Genomic DNA, 18,167 nt, shown 5'->3' with positions numbered 1-18,167 from the left:
CGGCATGTGGGATTCTCCCAGACCGGGGCACGAACCCACGTCCCCTGCATCGGCAGGCGGACTCTCAACCACTGCGCCACCAGGGAAGCCCATGAGAGTGTTTTAAAGCCCTTGAAAGTGAAAGTAAGGAGGAGCAGCGTGGTTTGGGGAAAGCTACGGTTATTTTTGTCATTATAGACCTGACCTGCCACCACAGCTCGGGGCCTTTCTCAAACCAATGCCAAAAGTTGTGTCTTGCTGGTGAAATGGTGTCCTGTGGGTTACAGGGCAGCTCAGAGGGGAGATGGGCAATTTTGTTGTCATTGCTGACATAACTTAAAAATGTATGCTGCTGGATACAAAAACTCAATCATTATAATACTATTTAACTTTCCTATGTTAGCAAGTGTTTTAAAGAACTTTAGCAAGTTTTGGGTTACCTGTTAAAATTAAAGAGGTAATACTAATAGCATGAAAGGATAAAAATAAGTCTTACGGGGAATGGCCTCTTTTATCCAGGATAACTGCCTATTTCCTTTGATTTTTGTTTTCATCTTTTGAAAAATGGTGTTAGTCTGCTCAGACTTAAGTAGGCAACTTCTTTTGATCCCAACTTCATACTTTCAGTGATTCCAGATAAATCATTTTAAGTGAGATGAATATAAAAACCATTTTGGAAAGCAGAAAGCATAATACCAAAGTGTGGTTACGTTATTGCGAGAGAAAATTTAAAACCCTTAAGTCACTGGACTCAAGTCTGATCAAAAGCAAGTCACTGATCAAAACCAAGAGGATGTCAGTGGAACAAGTTGCAACATCTGGGAACCATTTTAAACACTGTCATTAATATCAAGAAACTATTAGTCAATTCAAGTGTGTGTATTGTATTTGTGTGTGTATTGTGATTTTATACACACACACACACAGACACACACACACATTTGTAAGCCCAACTGAGAAAGACCTTTGCCAATGTCTGCCAGGCATTTGGCTGAAATGGGATTGTGAGGAAAATTTTCTAAGCATTTATAAGTCAGAGTCGAAATCCACCAGCAGTGTTCAGTTTATAACATGACATGGCTGCATCCCAGGGATTAAAGGGACCATTTCCACCTTATATTGATTAGAATCATTTAACTTACTCAATATTTTCTAATGTGCTTGTGTCCCATCAGATGGCCAAGTTCCTTTCCCAGTCTTTGCTATGTTTAAGATTTATTCCTCACTTTGTGACTGTGCCTAGTTCATTTGTGTATATAATCTCGAAATGTGGAAATATATTCTTTGTGTCAGTTTCCTTCCCACTTTTAAAAAATTTTAGATGTTTCCCACTGTGTTTTTTTGGCTGGCCTAGGAAAACGTCAGTAGATTTTTTTTTTTTTCTCTGTCATAAGTACTTGTCTGTCCATTTGATTTTAATTGGGAAGTGCTGCTGCCGTGGCGGTTCTCCTTTTTACATAGTGGTTTATAGAACGTGGTGGGAAGAGGCAAGGAACAGCATGGACTCCGGGATGGATTATTTACGTTGGCTTTCTGCATTGCACTGATTCACAAGTGGGTTACTCAATCTTGTCTTCATCTTGGCTGAATTCCTTCAAAGTTAATAGTATAATATGTCTTCATTTATCCTAGTTCCTGCCTGCCCTATCCCCACCTAGGTCACAAACCTACAGCGACTAACTGTATCCCATAAAATGTCACTAGTGTATACATAAACAGTTGAGGGCTATTTCTTAGCCATTCAAATAGCAAAGAAATCTCAGTCAAGTTTTGCATTTATTTCCCTACATTTCTGTGGTTTTCAAAACCAGCTGATCACAGACCAGAGGATCTGTAAGGCTGCCTAGGAAACTCCTGGTATCAGGGTGGAGGGAGTACGAGTTGAGGGGATTTTCCCTTTTTACTTTATACACTTTTGTATTTTAATTTTTTTCAATAAGCACTTGATTAAAAATTAGTTTTAAGCTCTTAAGGAATCTCCCCATAGATGGGTGATTACTTGCACAGGGAAAAGTTGTAATTATACAGTGGAGAATTCCCACAATACCTTGAGCAGGTGATTGAAATACCATAACAAATGAGGGCCAGACCACCAGGCTGTCATGAGGCTCTGTATGTGAAATCCTGGGAAAGAGACAAGGCCACTTTTGTAGTATTATAGCCACCTGAATATACTCATGAGGAAGCATCAGATAAACCCCAGTTGAGAAGCATTCTTCTATAAAATAACTGGTTTGTACTCTTCAAAAACACTAATATCACAAAAAGAAAGGACTGAGGAACTGTTTCCAATTAAAATAGATGAAAGAGACCTATTAAATGTGTGGCGTGATCCTAGACTGAGTCCTCTACAAAAGGGGGAAAAAGTGCCAAATTGGAATATGGACTATGGACTAGATGAAAGTATTATATCAATGGTAGATTTCCTCATTTTTATAACTATACTATTTTTGCTCTTAGGAAAAGCACCCAGAAGTACTAAGGGATAAAAGGATGTGATTGATGCAGCCTACTTGCAGATAGTTCAGAAACAACAAATTATATAGTTTTAACTGCATTGTAATTAAAACTTTTTAAAATAAAAAAGTAGAAAAACAGGGAAATTTGAAAATACGTATATTCTTCGATTTCAACCCTTCATCTTTTCTTGATTAGTTTCCAGTGGTGCCAGGGTATCTGTGGGTTTTTTTAATTTTTTTTATTTTAAGGTTCCTGGGGGATTTTAATGGTCAGCCACATTTGGGAATTACAACCCTAGATTATATGTTATCCTTTCAGAAAGAGTTGCTAGAATCATTTTGAGATTGATCAGGCACCAAGGGATAAGTAACAGAAACTCCCTCAAAATCGGAGTGAAAGGATGAAAATTGCTTTTGTTTAGTTCGGGGACTTGAACGTGGTGTAATGTTGTTGCATTCTTTTTGGTTTTTAGCCCGGTTGGGGAAGCCTCTGGTTGACCAGATGACTTACTGTTCTTTACATACCACAAAAATTAAATGCTCTTCTTCAGATGCCATTCTCTGACAATTCTGCTTACCAAAGTTGTACTGTACGGTTGGGTGTCAGACTGTAAATTTAGGCAAAATGTATCCTGTTGAGACCATTAAGTAAAATAAAAAGACTTCCCCCCGATCCAAGCTATTACAACTTCACATTTGTGAAGTATTTCAAATTCATTTTTAACGGACTGCTTCTCTTCAAATACACGTGGAGATAGATTTATAAAACTGTAAGCAGTTTATGCATTTTTGCAGTTTTCCGTTGTATGTGTTTGACACTGATTTACCTCTTTTTAATTGCAACAGAGATAAAGAATTAGTAGTTTAAAACAGTAGGAACTACATGTTCTGCTGTGATCAAGGAATTAGATAATCTGGCTTGTTTGTTTAAGGGGTCTGTATCTTGAGACTTTTATAGGGCAGTATTAAGGCTCTGAGCCTTCTTATTATGCCAATACCCAGAAGATTGCTTTAATGAGAAGTAAAGGGCCTTTTTCCAATTACAAGGGAATAACTGTATTAAGTTCCTGTGTTATGTCAACCTGCTTTGATTTGATTACTGTGAAAGAAATGGATTTATCTGTCAGTGTTACTTAATTAAGCCTTCTCATTGATGTTTTGCAGAGTAATATAGTGTGGTTTGCACATTTGAGCCTAAATACAAAGAAAATTGGCCTAAAACTGAGACTTGACCCCGAAGATAACATGTAAGATTGATTGCTTGTCATTGCCAGGTCAGAGGCTGCCGTGTTAAACACAGGTGGAAGGTTGGGATGTTGAAAAGATAAACTGAGAGTCAGTTTATGGGAGTGATTATTGTAAGCAAAAGGGACTGGGCTACAAAACTGGATTTTAGGGAAGATTTTTGAATATTTAAAGCTGTTTGGCTTCCCCAGTATTAGTCATGCGTTCAGAATAAAGGGCAAGATGAGATAAGACTAGAAGAAACAGGAGGGGCAGATTTTGTTAAAGTATAAAAGGAAACAGAAGAAAAAATGAAGAGGAACAAATGCCATTTGGGAGAAGTGGACCATTGTGGTTTTGCAGAGCAATTACAGCCTACAGATATTTCAATTAAGCCAGCAGCCCTTTCCCAGAGCCTCACAAATGGCACCCCAGGGAGAAAAGAGGTAGAGGGGAAAAAAGAAGAAGAGAGAAAACTGTTACATGTTTCATCTTGGCTCTTTTTTCCCCCTCTGTTGGAATACATTTAATAAATTATTGATCAAATAGGCATTTTAAATATCAATTTGTATGTCTTCAGTCATTACAGTATTATGGATATTGTGACATAAATATTACATGTCTGATTTGGAAAACTCCTGTATAATTACATGTACTTGTTATCAGAGTTATATATTCTATTTTATTTAAAAATGAAGCATATTTCAAAATTTCTTTGTTGTTTAATGTTTATTTTCTAAGCATTCCCCTTTTATTTCTCACACTTTGTGACGTTTATTTGTAAATACATCTTTGAAAGGTACTAAGCACCTAGTTAAAAACCTCCCTAAGTTGTATTCACTTTTAGCCTAGGTACTTTGAAGCTTATCTATTTAATATTGGAGTTAAATGGTATGCTGGTTTTATTTTCCAAAGTCTCCAGATATGGCATCTTACTTCCAATTGTATTCTTACCTAATTTGAAATATATCTAGCCTTCAAGAACATTATTTTAGTAAGACTGATTTTTATTAAGTGCTTTTAGACCAGTTACATTTCAAAAAAGTCAAAGGAGGCATATATAATTCACATTGTTATACTCTTGCCTCAGTTGTTTGTGGCTCCTTTTCTTTTTGGGCTCTTACTTGGAGAGGTGAGCTCTTGAAAGGATGAACTTCTCTTTAAGAGGAAGACCCTGACTGGTTAATTTCAAACATTCGAAATGGAAGTTTGCTAAACAACACTCATTTCTCTGTATTTCATGTTAGGTTATTCAAGTCACAATATTATTCAACTTAGATTATCATGATACTTCCAAATTATATGGATTGATATAAAGAGTTCAAATTGACTTTTGTCTCAGTTTCATAATATAACTGTCTGCTCACCTTGAATTTTCAAGATTTCTGAGTTTCCGAATATGAAACACCACTGGCATATTTATAACATAATTGTTATTTGTTTTATTTTGTTACTTCTGTATTATCTGAATATCATGTTATATAAAAGTGCTTTTCCTGTTTCATAGCACTGTAAACTGCAGTTAACGCCACATTTTAAATATCTGAGATTATTTAGTGTTCATTTTTGAAAAACAGTTTACTTTGAACTTAAGGAAAATAATATTGTTTCAGTGTTTTAAAAGACGTATTTATAGAAGTTCAAGTTGGAGGTTAATAAAAGTTAAAATTTGCAGTAATTCCCTTCTGAACAAATTTTCCTACTGTACTTTGCCCCCAGCGTATCCACATTTTACCTTTCCTTATACAGTTGACATATTTATATGTATGAGCTGTAAGATCATCTTATACTTGACCTTTGAGTTTTCAGATTTATTTGATAAGGACATCCATGCATCCTGAGAAAGCCAGCATGGATGGCAGTGCTCTGAAAATGGGATGCCCAGGTCCCTGTTCTTTATATTTAAGGTGTCTTAGAATTTGTGTGGAATGCGTTGCCACAGACATCATCTTTTGTTTAGTCAGATTTGGGAAGTGCTGGAAGTTTCTCACCACTGCCCAGATCACTCCTTTTGAAACCTATGTTGTTTCTTACAGAAGCCAGAAGAAGTGGTCATGGTTGTGTGGCCCTTGTCAATATCTGAAGCTCCTCCACCCTTCCTACCTCTGTCCTAGGACTCAAATTTGACTTCAAATTACTCTACTTAGAGTTCTTATTATACTGGGTGCTAATGAAAATGTGCACATCCTTAACATGCTCTTTGCTGATGAAATATTTTGAACTCTAAATTCATCTGGCACTGACGGAGAGCATATGCCATCTCAGTTTGTGTGAAGGGCTCAGCCAAGGGTTCTTCCTGGACTAGGAAATTAGTAGGCGCCACAGATGTGCACAGTCTGTGAGTCTCCATGATGGTGTGGAGGAGATTTAATAGTGTCTGTTATTGCAGAGGGAAGGGTTTGAGACCGTGTAGACTTCCACATGCTTCAGAATGATTATCTTTCCAGGAAGAACTCAATCTGTCTCCCAATGCATTCTGAGTGTGTAGAAGCTTTCTTCAGGAAATCAATATATTTCCACAAGGGTTGGAATTTGTAGACCCTTAGAGCAATGCAGAATACCACTCAGGTTGTTCTGACTTCATGAAATTCTAGAGCCCTGGTTGTTTGGCAGGATCTGGGCTCTAAGTAAGGAAAGGCTGGATACACAGTGCTACCCCAAATCAACTGGGTTAGGTAACTCTCACACTTGTTCATTTCAAATCAAGGTTAAACTTACATAATATTTAGTCTGTGTTCTTAGCTTGGGCCTCTGGTCAGCACACATAATTTTGGCAGCATATCGTTTATACAGTATACAAAAATATGTAGAAATGAGATGCCAAGAGGGTATTTGAAAGCTAACTTAAGTCACTCAACACATCTAACGCTCACTGAATTCTCATGGTGATTGTGCTCCAGGGGGTTCACGGAGAATGTGGGACTTGATTACTTTAAACATATTGGCAGTTTCTAAAAACCAGGAGAGTATTTGAAAGTCTCTGACCAGCCACTTAGCAGAACAAAGAGTCATAAAATGTGAGACTCAGATTTCCTTGAATAAATCACAAGTTTATTTATGTCGTTTGATTACCTTAGATTTTGGAAGGTATTGGTAAATTTGGCACTCGTGGTAGGTATTGGTTACTGGTAGTCTGCTAAGTGTTTAACCATTATCAGTTAACTCATTTACTTTAACAAAACTCCTTCAGGTTGGAAACCTTATTATCCCTTTATCTCCTGTTAGATACCTGCTTTGGGTGGATCCTGAGTTTTCACTTCTGTTCTCCTTGACCCAAGAGGCCATTACATTTTCTAGGTTGGCAGATGTCCTCAGGGCCAAAAAAAGTCTTTTCTTCCTCCGTGGGTTCCAGCTTTCACTTTGATTTTGGCTGGATATTTTCTTACTATCTTGTCAGCTCATTAGGATTTAGAAGAAGATTACAATTTCTATCCATGATTTTTAGTGTGTTTTTTTTTTTTTTTTTTTTTTTTTTTTTTTTTTGCTGTACGCGGGCCTCTCACTGTTGTGGCCTCTCCCGTTGCGGAGCACAGGCTCCGGACGCGCAGGCTCAGCGGCCATGGCTCACGGGCCCAGCCGCTCCGCGGCATGTGGGATCTTCCCAGACTGGGGCACGAGCCCGTGTCCCCTGCATCGGCAGGCGGACTCTCAACCACTGCGCCACCAGGGAAGCCCATTAGTGTTTTTTTAAAGCCATGAATATTTATTTATTTATTTATTTAATTTTAATTGAAATATATTTGATTTACAATGTTGTGTTAGCTTTAAGGTACAGCAAAGTGATTCAGTTATGTATATATGTGTATGTGTATCTATATATACATATATATATATCTGTATATATACTTTTTAGATTCTTTTCCATTATAGGTTATTACAAGATATTGAGTATAGTTCTCTGTGTTATATAGTAGGTCCTTGTTGCTTATCTATTTATATATAGTAGTGTGTCTATTTTAATCCCAAATGCCTAATTTATTCCTTCCCCCTTTCCCCTTTGGTAACCATAAGTTTGTTTTCTATGTCTGCGAGTCTATTTCTGTGTTGTACGTAAGTTCATTTATATCAACTTTTTAGATTCCACATATAAGCAATATCATATGATATTTGTCTGACTTACTTCACTTAGTGTTTTGTGGCAGAGTTATCCCAATATACTAGCCTGCCCTGTTAAGAATGGAAATCACACCCACTTATTTTACAGCTGACAAAAATGAGTTCAGAGAGTCCAGTGAGTGGCTCAGACCATAGAGCTGGTTAATGCAGAGTCACGGCTGAAATCTAGGTCTTTATCCCAACTCTTTGTGCTGTGCTTTCTGACATTTGTCCAGTCTGTCTGATAGCTTTGATCTCGCTGTTCCCATAAACAAAGTGGAGACTTGAGTAATCATCAGTTTAATGAGTGTGGATGGGGAATTGTAGAAATTAAAATTCATCTCTGTTTGTCTCTTCTCTAAATGGAGTGGTTGGTCCTAGTTCTGCTCAGACTTCACTTTTGTGTTTTGGTGCAGAAATGTCAGACGTTTTAGACGGGGCTTATGCAGAACTACTCAAATAAAATGAAAAATTGTGGATGGTCAGGTTGCCTCCTAAAGCAGCTGTCAAACCCGTGGAAGTTACTAAGTCTGACCTTGTCTAGGGTAAAATAAATTAGAAAATTTTGAAAAGTGGAGCCCACTTCAGTCTTTTGGCAGAATAGTCTCTATCATTCACTTGCTTTTTGTCTTTTTCTGTATGTGTTCCCATCTTGGATAGAGGGTGACAACACAACAAGGGAGACACAAGAACTCAATATTCAGACAGCTTCTATTGGGCAGTTTTTCATTTGTAACTTTGTTGACTTAATGACTTTCCTGAATTATTTGGGTATTTTTATCCAGGGCTCATTGTGAATCTTGTTTCGCTCTTTGCCCACTCAGGAGCTTCTAGAATTTTGACCCCTCTCTTACAAATTATCCCGTCCATCACAGTGTACATTGTTGATAAGCTCATCATACCTTTGGCTTGATTGTTCTCCTTTTATTTTCCAGTCTCTTGATTTCTTCACATATCTAGTTTTATATATTTGTGTTGTGTAAACTCCGTAATCTTGTGTGGACACAAGAGTGGGCACAAACTCTGAAATAAATACATCCACTCTGCTTGGGGAGAAGTGACTGGTGGGTAACATTCGAGCTGGTCATGGAGAGATCTGAGCTTCTTACCAGGGAGGCATTTACTGTGGTGGAGAAGAACGCTCCCTGGCTGTCACATTGACAGCACCTTTGTCTGCCAGCTCAGCCATTCACTGTCACCTTGGGGAGGGTTTTCTGTCCCATCTAAGCCTCAGTTTCCTCATATATCAAATGGTGATACTGTTGGTCTACTGAAGTGCTTGGCACAGTGTCTGACATATTTAAGCTCATGAGATGTTAGCAGCTATTATTTTTTGAGACATAAGGAACAGTTCCGGCAGAGGGAACAGCAGGTACAAAGATGTGGAGGTAGAAAGTGTGTGTAGTGTCCAGGTACACCAGCTGGGAGTAGGGAATGGCCAAGTGTAGGCCACGTGCAGGGTCTACATAAAAAGTGAGTCTGGGCAGGAGCTACTGGGATGTAGATGAGATGAGAATGTGGACCGAATGCTGCTGAAACCAGCCACCTGGGCAGGGATTTTAGGACAGGGAGTGAGTTAGGCAGTGGGTGCAGGGTGGGACATGCATCTGTCTTGCATTCCCATTGGAGGGGACTGGGGGTCCTCAGACTCCTGTGTTCATGAAAATTACCTGAGGACCTCGTTAAAAAAGCAGTTCTCGGGCTTTGCTGGTGGCGCAGTGGTTGAGAGTCTGCCTGCCGATGCAGGGGACGCAGGTTCGTGCCCCGGTCTGGGAAGATCCCACATGCTGCGGAGCGGCTGGGCCCGTGAGCCATGGCCGCTGAGCCTGCGCGTCCGGAGCCTGTGCTCCGCAACGGGAGAGGCCACAGCAGTGAGAGGCCCGCGTACCACAAGAAAAAAAAAAAAAAAAAGCAGTTCTCTTGGCCCTACTTTTAGAGATCCAGGAGCAGTAGGTCTGCAATGGACCCTAAGATGCTGACTTTGAAATGAGCATACTAGGTGCCTAAGATGTAGATGGTCCTCAGATGCACTTTGAGATGCACTGGGATCGTTGTTGAAGAAATGCTTGCTAACTAACTGGCAGGTCTGATGAAGCTCAGCAGGAGGGAAGATGGAAACAAATGTCTTAAAAATAACACATTTACATTCGTTACATGCTATAGCTTTGTGTCTTCTTGCAATGGACACATGAGCACCAGTTGTACAGATATTCTTTCAAAGATAAAACATCATCAGAAGTCGTATGATTGTTCTATTAGGGTTGGGAGGGCTAGAGAGGTGTCTTATCTTCTCGATCTAGCAGGAGGCCAGGTGAAGGAAAAGCCTGCTAAAAGGAGAGCAGTAAAAGGAAGGGAGCAGAAAGGAGGTGCAGCAGCGTGAGGTCAGGAAATGAGAAGGATGGAATGGGAATGAATGGGAAAAGAGCAGCCAGATTTGGTTGGTTGGGAATCTATTTGTGAAGGAACCCAGCCAGTATTTAACCTGTTTTGAAAAAGCTAGACTTCCAGCACTTTTAATTAGTGGATTGTTCACTTTTGAAATTGCCCAGTTGGGAATACTCAAGTTTTGATGTGTTTTATTTGCCTACTAATTAGCAGGCTGCTTGGTTGACCATCATTTTTCTTTTATTCTGTGGATGGACAATGTATAGGAAGGTCTCTTGAAACACTCCAGCTTCAAATGCATAAGTCACTATGTATTTAGTAAGTGGTCATATTCATTAAAAATCAAATTGTAGTACATCTTTTTCTCTAACTCGATTCTTCCTTTTTGCTCTTTAATAGAATTTGTCCTCTAGCACAGGGCTTCTCAATCCTGGCACAGCTGACGTTTAGGACCAGAGAATTTTTTGTTGTAGGGGTATTCTGACATTTGTAGGACGTTTAGCAGCATCCCTAGCCTCTGTCCACTAGATGCCACTAGCTCTACCCCACCTCCACGCCCTGCCAAGTTGTGCCAACCACAGATGTCTGCAGACATTGCCACATGTCCTTTGGGGACCAAAATCATCCCCAGTGCAAAACTACTGACCTGGAATTACTATGGTCCTCTTTTCTCCTTGTCTCTGCCTTCTTTTCCTGTTTAAAATCCTCTTTGAAAATTGAAAAGGTAAAATGGGTCCAAACAATACGAAGTCTTATGGTGGATACAGGGATTCAACTTTATCCCTTCATTACTTTTTGGGCCAAATTTAACAGGAGAGATCTCTCAAATTAATCCAAGCTGGCTATTTCAGGGGAAAAGCAAGTCAAGACATGCAGACTTCTGGTTGAGATATTTTGTCGTTTATACTTCTTTTTTTTTGTTGCAAATATTTGACTTGGAGTTAAGGATGAAGAGAACTATGCAGGCTACAAAACTTATTTGTGTTATAATCCCAAGGGTTCTAAGTCACTTCTTCGTGTACTCCCCCCAATTCAGCCTACACGAGATAGGCCAGGAGGTTGGGTTGTTAAACAGCAGATTTGGGAAAGTATTGCACCTTTTCTCCAGACTTACTCTTCCGAGCTTCCATGACATCTCTGAAAGCTCGCAGTCACTGATTTTTAGCTGTCCACAGGGGATAACTGTTTGCATTTGCATTATCTTCTGAAGTACTAACGGAAAGAACTGAAATATTTGTTTAAAAAAAGAGAGAAAGATTTCAGGTTTAGTGGTAATAGTTGTTGGTTGTTGTTTCTATTCCATCTCTTACTATGTTCTAAAACGCCATGTACTCCACTGTACCCCCAGATAAGTCAAGTATACTGTGATCACTTCTGCTGATAATCAAATAGGAGTAATAAAAGGAAGGACAGTAGTGTATTAAGAGAAGAAACAGTATCACTGAAATGTTAGAAAACACACTAAATGGGAGTATGTCTCCTGAACCGAAGTTTCACACCTCCTCCTCCAGTTCTGTCAGAGGAAGCTTGTGATCGCCGTCTGTTACCCACCATGATCAAGATAATACAACAGTGAAACTTTTCATGCTCATGAAGAGCCTTTCATCGAAAATCACAAAGCCATTTTTAAATATAGAGTGACTGATCTTTCCAACACTTTTATGTTTTGAGCAATGAATATGGTAACTTAGCTGTTAGACGCTCCATCCTTCAAGTATTTGCCACTTGAAGCACTGATGAAGCATCTAGTAATTGGTCAGCATTAGAACTTCGCTGGTACAGGGTGTAGAGAATTCCAGCCTTCTGAGAGTTCATATAGTTCTCTTTGCCATCATTTATCAAAAGAAAACATTGCTTTCACAACTTTCATATCTGCATCTCAGTGCACAGATTAAGGATTGTAGCCAAAAGGTGTGCCCATTAAAAAAAAAATTAAAAGACTGAGACGGTGTTGTCTTAACTTAAAAAACTTAAAAAAATCTCCTAATATCCTCGTAATGTCCTGATGGAAATAGACTACTGAATCCTTTTTCGTTTGCATATTTCATTCCTGTCTGTTGTTTGGTGGGATAAGCCTTGGTAAGAGGACAGAAAGTATCTAGGAGCATTATGGCATGGATGCAGCTAATATTAGTATGGATATGTACCTGATTTAACTTTGTGTGTGTGTGTGTGTGTGTGTGTATTAAGATTGTGTTAGTGTATTTTTAACTTATCTTTTCCAAAAGATTTTAATAAGACTTGAAGTGAAGTTTCAGGTCTATAAAAGTTGAGGCTATGAAACATTGTGAAGGATGGAGGTAATTTTTATGTTCATACCTCTGGTTCCTGAGGGTCCAGTTCATTTCTGCTGTGAATTTAAATGACTTAATTTAAGTAGAAGGGTCAGAAGCCACTATCATCATGGTAGCCTCGTGCCTGATTCTTAATTAAAGGCAACAGGAGATTAATTTGAAACATTAATTTAAAAGTGCATATGCAAAAAGAAAGACTTATTGCAAGAAAGCCTAAAGAATTTTTCTCTTGTCCCTAGATGTAGAAGACAGAAGTAGCTCAGGGTCCTGGGGGAGTGGAGGACATCCAAGCCCGTCCAGGGTAAGTATATCTAATCTTTTTCCCACAGTCAGACATCCACATATGTAAATTGACAAACTGTAGGTGAGTTTCTCTCTCTCCCCCACACATCTGCACAGATATATATGCGTACTAAGTTTAATGAGGATCAGCTTCTTTTTGGCACTTTTTTTTCATTCTCTTATTGGATGTTATTGTTGATTTTGACACCTCTTCCACTTTGGCTAACCAGAAGAAAAATCCTTCATTAAATATTTGGCCTTACTTTGCCAGTTATTGATCCAGTGTTACAGAAAGTTATTCGTTGTAGATGGTGCAACTTTAAGAACAATCCTAGTATCCCTGGAATGTACCGGTGTAAATAAACCACTGAATAATTCTGAAGACATAGTATTAAGTTCTAGCCTACCAGTATAATCTGCATAATAAATCTGAGTGGATTTCACTTTGTCAACATATGATGATTTTCCCACCATTAGTGCCTTTGGTCACCAGTGGGTTCATTCATTTATTTGGTCTCAAATTTTTGCCACTCCTTTCCGTGGATTTTGGTTGTTAGTTTGAGTGTCATGGGAAGACCGTGGCATGGCGTGCGAGTGGGTTGGTCAGGCCATATGTGTTTGTGTATGTATACGACCTTGGGTGTGTCATTTCACTTTCTTGGGCCTCATTTTCCTACTTTGTAAAATGAAGAAGTAGAACCAGAGGATCTTTCATGTTCCTTCCGACTTAAATGTATATGATTTTGTATATAGTCTGTCTTTAATGGAGTCATTTCTAGGCCCTCTCAAATCCATGTCAGTTTTTATAATATACATATAATACCCCAAATTAAAAATAGAGCACGTAGTAAAACACCTGCCCCTCCCCCAACCAGCTGTATAGCTAGATGAAGCATTCCGCAGGAGGTGAGGGGGTAACGTTTTGCTTTAAGTGTGCTCATAAATTTGAGGTGGAGGGAGGTCTCTATTTTGGCATAAGAGGTAAGGAAGGTAATCAAGCTGTCAAAAGGAGGCCATCTCAGCAAGTCGTAGTTCGCCATTTCCACCTGTTCTTTGGCCTTGGGGTTCAACGCTGTAGTCTTCAGGGTACAGCAGGAGCTCTAAGCTTACCAGTTACTTTGTTGAGTGCTTGCACCAGCTGTCAGGTCTGACATTCTCGTGCATTATATGGACGGGTTGAGGAAATCTTTCCTCCTCCTCACATTACAGTCCGCACTTGCAGAGATAAATCCATTCCCCCTGACAGCAAGCGTAGGAGATGACAGAATGTCCCTCCATTGTTTAGTTCATTCAAATGTACTTAATTTCTTCTGCTTTCTCAGTTTAACACACGTAGTACTTTTAATTGTTCTTCTGAGAACAAGGTCCATTTAGGATAGTCCTGACTTTTATTTGGCTTTCATGAACTGTCTGGCCACTTTATTTCCCCAGGAAATACGTTAGTGAATAATTTTGAATCAATATTTTGTAATTTATATTTTCTGAATTCAGGGGGTTGGCACGAGACAGGTTATTGTGGCTGACTTGTATCGGGAAAACATGCCACGTCTCTCTTTTTTCATCTTCAAGTGGTGATTTTTTTTTTTTTTGCGGTACGCGGGCCTCTCACTGTTGTGGCCTCTCCCGCTGCGGAGCACAGGCTCCGGACGTGCAGGCCCAGCGACCACGGCTCATGGGCCTGGCCGCTCCGCGGCATGTGGGATCTTCCCGGACCGGGACACGAACCTGTGTCCCCTGCATCAGCAGGCGGACTCTCAACCACTGCGCCACCAGGGAAGCCCCAGTGGTGATGTTTTTAGTCACCTTGAAACACTGTGCTGAGGTTTAAATTAGATAATGTATATTAAGCGTTTAGTAACTCTGGAGGGTGAGGACAGTTAATAAATGATAATTAGTGTTATGCAACGTCTGGCATAGAACCAGTGAGTGTAAGACCCATGCTAGGTATTAAACAACGACATCTTTTTATACACTGACGTAGTGGCAGCGTCACATGACAGTACCATTCAAGTTAATTTTTATCAATGAGGAAAGGCGATTGACAACGGGGTAGTTTGGAACCTTAAGGTTTCCATTGATTCTCTAGTGAGGTGATGCACATTTTCATTTTTCCTACAGCATCCGTCCCTTTTGTGTGGGCAGATTCTGCCCTTTGGCTAACATGCCAACTGATACCTCTGAGTAAATTTGACTTAGTCTTTATGGGCAGGGCAACCAGCTGAGCAGCATGACTTTTTTTTCCTTTCTGGTCATTTGATGTATCTTAGTAGACTGAAACTTGAACCATATAAGATAGATGATTTTAACTCTTTCCTGTATGTTATCCAATTCCTCCATTAAAAGCAAGTAGCTGGGCAGTTTAAAAACATTATTTTAATTTAGAATTCCCCTTAGGCCCATGAGATGATCATAATAATGACAAATTTCCAAAGATTAGTGTCTGCTTTAAAACTATTTTTTTCTGGCATACTTTGTCCAAATTCAGAATTTATGCTTAAGTTTCTGATGTTCATTTATAGTCCTGTTGTAATAATTTTAACATTCTTATGTGTTAATTACTCATGGAATGATCCAGTTCTCTTACAACCACAATAACAACTATAAAAAAACATTGAAATTTCAATATCATAAAACCCAATGCTGCTGTTTAAAAGGTTCTACCTTCCCTTCCAAAGGCAATTCATTACAGGTTATGGGTAACTTTCCCATAGCACATTTTGCTTTTTTTTTTTTTTTTTTTTTGAAATAATGCGGGCTTTTCAAAATAATAACGTAATATTTACAATATAATTTATATGTATCAGGTGTTTTACATGCATTATTTCATTTGATCATGGCAATAACTTCATGCAGTTGGTTCCATTATTATTATTCCCCCAATTTCATGGCTGTTTTGAGGAAGATGTGGACTCTGCAGACTCTAGAGCCCGCTACTTCCCACTGTACCTGTGAAGATGCAGCTTCCTTATAATGAGGTGCCAGGGTGGGAATGGTGGACTCCAATTTCATTGGGTTAGAGAGGTGTCAATAGTCGGGCATACTTATGTGCTGATTTATTCATGGCGAGTTTAAACTTATGCTGTTATTTTATTTGCAGAACTATGGAGATGGGACTCCCTATGACCACATGACCAGCAGGGACCTTGGGTCACATGACAATCTCTCTCCACCTTTTGTCAATTCCAGAATACAAAGTAAGACTAATTTTGAATTAACATGCATTTTTTGAATGCTTATGTTTTACCTTGGAAGGGAGAATAAAGCCCAGACAGAGATTCTGTTTTTTAGGAACTTGGATTTTCAGCCAGTTCGCTATAGTAATTTTAAATTGCAGAAAAATATTGACAGTCTATGCTTGGTAATAGCATATACAGGACTAAGTTTTACAACCACGTGGAATTACCTAATTTCAGTGATACTGAATCCATGTGGAATATTTGTGTTTCTTAGACGTAAAGCACTTCTCCCAATTTCAATGTTGCAACAGTTGTTTTCTTTTTCTTTTTTTTTTTTTTTTTTTTTTGCGGTACGCGGGCCTCTCACTGCTGTGGCCTCTCCCGTTGCGGAGCACAGGCTCCGGACGCGCAGGCTCAGCGGCCATGGCTCACGGGCCCAGCCGCTCCACGGCATGTGGGATCTTCCCGGACCGGGGCACGAACCCGTGTCCCCTGCATCGGCAGGCGGACTCTCAACCACTGTGCCACCAGGGAAGCCCGCAACAGTTGTTTCCTAAGTTTAAGGTTGATGAACTGAAAGCAGTGAATATTTAAAATAATATCATTGGGCCTATCCATTGTCGATGAGATAAAGTCAGTGTTAGCTTGAATTTTTATTAAAGGGGTCATGGAAATCCTTTTAATAATAGCTTCAGTGTGCTTAAATCAAAGTAGCATGTTCAAGTTGAATTGTAAAGTCTGGTTATGTATTTATCAAGGCGTGAACTTTAGTGCTAATAGTCTAGGAGGTCCCCATCCTACTTCATGAAGTGAGCTACATGTAGTTTGAGACAGTCTTGCCTTTCCTACTGGCATCTTTAGCGTATGTTTCTGCTTTGACTACCCTGTAGGGATTTTTTTTTTTCACAGCAGTAACCTGAGCAATGGAAAGACAATTTATAATGGCTTAAAAGGTCCCAATAGCTGTTACTTTAGTTTTGATTGGAAAAAAAAGATCTCTGTTCTAATAAATGTGAGTTTTAACAATATTAGTAAATCTCTCAATGTGGCCAAATCCTGTTGCGAATCCATCAATAAATGAGGTTAAATTTCATGTCCCAGGCTGTTGGACTATACTCCAAGGAAAACACACAGCCGTACATATATCATTCTGAAACCATAATTGCAGATGCTTCTGAGAAATGTCCCAATTTTTAAGCCTTGGACACTATACTTGTTACTTAACATGTATATTGTTCTTGAATCTCAGTCATTTTTTCAAAAGTCACCATCAAATCCATCTAAAGGGACTTCAGGTATTTAACACACTATAGTCAAAACAGAGAAATACTAGGAATTTATTTTTAATGGGCAGTAAAGTGTCATCGCAACTTTGAGGACCACGTTCTCAAAGTTGTGTGTGACCATAGGTTGTTCTTACGTTTGTTCTCTTTTTTTAAACTTTAACTTTCATATTTATGTTTTAACTTTGTAGCTAAAGCAAGAACCCCAGTTTTTTAAATCAGTTGTTGATAAGAGATGCAGTGTTTCCTGTTTCCAGGATAGACAGTTGCAGGTGACTAGATATATTTGTCAACTTAGATTTTAAAGAAAAACTTTAGATTTTTTTCGATCACAGTAGTAATAATTCTAGAATCTCATATCATCCCATCTCTATTTCTCCTCATCCAGCTTCATAAAATAAAAGATTAAGCTGAAAATAATCATCTTGAGAAGTAGCACGTAAAGAGTATATTAAAGGATTTCCTTGGAAGATTCTAAACCTGTCCTCCAATGAGCTAAAGTAAAATCGGATAAATTACTACTCATATTGAGAAGTTTATGTTATGTCCATGAAAAACAGTTTTCCTAAAGAACAACATGATGAATTAATATTACAGAAGACACCAAACAATACAGAGATATCAAATAATTGTTCTTGTTTGTGTATCCTCCAGGGTAACTGTTTTACGAACCAAATTCGTTTTTCAATCCAAATAGTATTAAAATACAAGTGGGCTGAGAGTCTAGAGCTGGAATGGAGAGAGCTGACTCTTTTCACTTAGTTGTTGTTTAAGCTGAAAGTCCATGTCAGCTGTGTTCTTTTATCCCGTCTGCCCTCCTTCCCATTAAACCCTTAAATATGGAGGCCAAGACAGTCTCCTGCATTGTGGTAGGAAATGCTACTATGTCCGGGAGGCTCCCACCCACTGTTCCCAATGAAAGGACTTCTCTGTTAGATAAGCTGTCTGGTCTGAAACATGGCTCTTTATTGTTTACAAACTGCTACATTT

At 39.0% G+C, this 18,167-nt stretch overlaps 1 protein-coding gene across 11 annotated transcripts in view; it reads left to right on the top strand.

Moving 5' to 3' along the window:
* The window catches only part of TCF4 (transcription factor 4), a 365,613-nt gene that overhangs the window by 112,872 nt on the left and 234,574 nt on the right, over window positions 1–18,167 (top strand). For all 11 annotated transcript variants that reach the window (XM_081252097.1, XM_081252104.1, XM_081252089.1 and 8 more), the window contains 2 exons: window positions 12,676–12,737; window positions 15,816–15,912. In XM_081252097.1, coding sequence (XP_081108223.1) covers window positions 12,676–12,737; window positions 15,816–15,912 — 159 coding nt within the window. The remainder of the gene's footprint in view (window positions 1–12,675; window positions 12,738–15,815; window positions 15,913–18,167) is intronic.

The sequence above is a fragment of the Mesoplodon bidens genome, assembly GCF_964165515.1.
Source record: "Mesoplodon bidens genome assembly, chromosome: 13".
In the NCBI taxonomy this organism is placed as follows: domain Eukaryota; kingdom Metazoa; phylum Chordata; class Mammalia; order Artiodactyla; family Ziphiidae; genus Mesoplodon; species Mesoplodon bidens.
The sequence above is the reverse complement of the archived record's forward strand: the minus strand, read 5'-3'. Positions and strand labels throughout refer to the sequence as shown.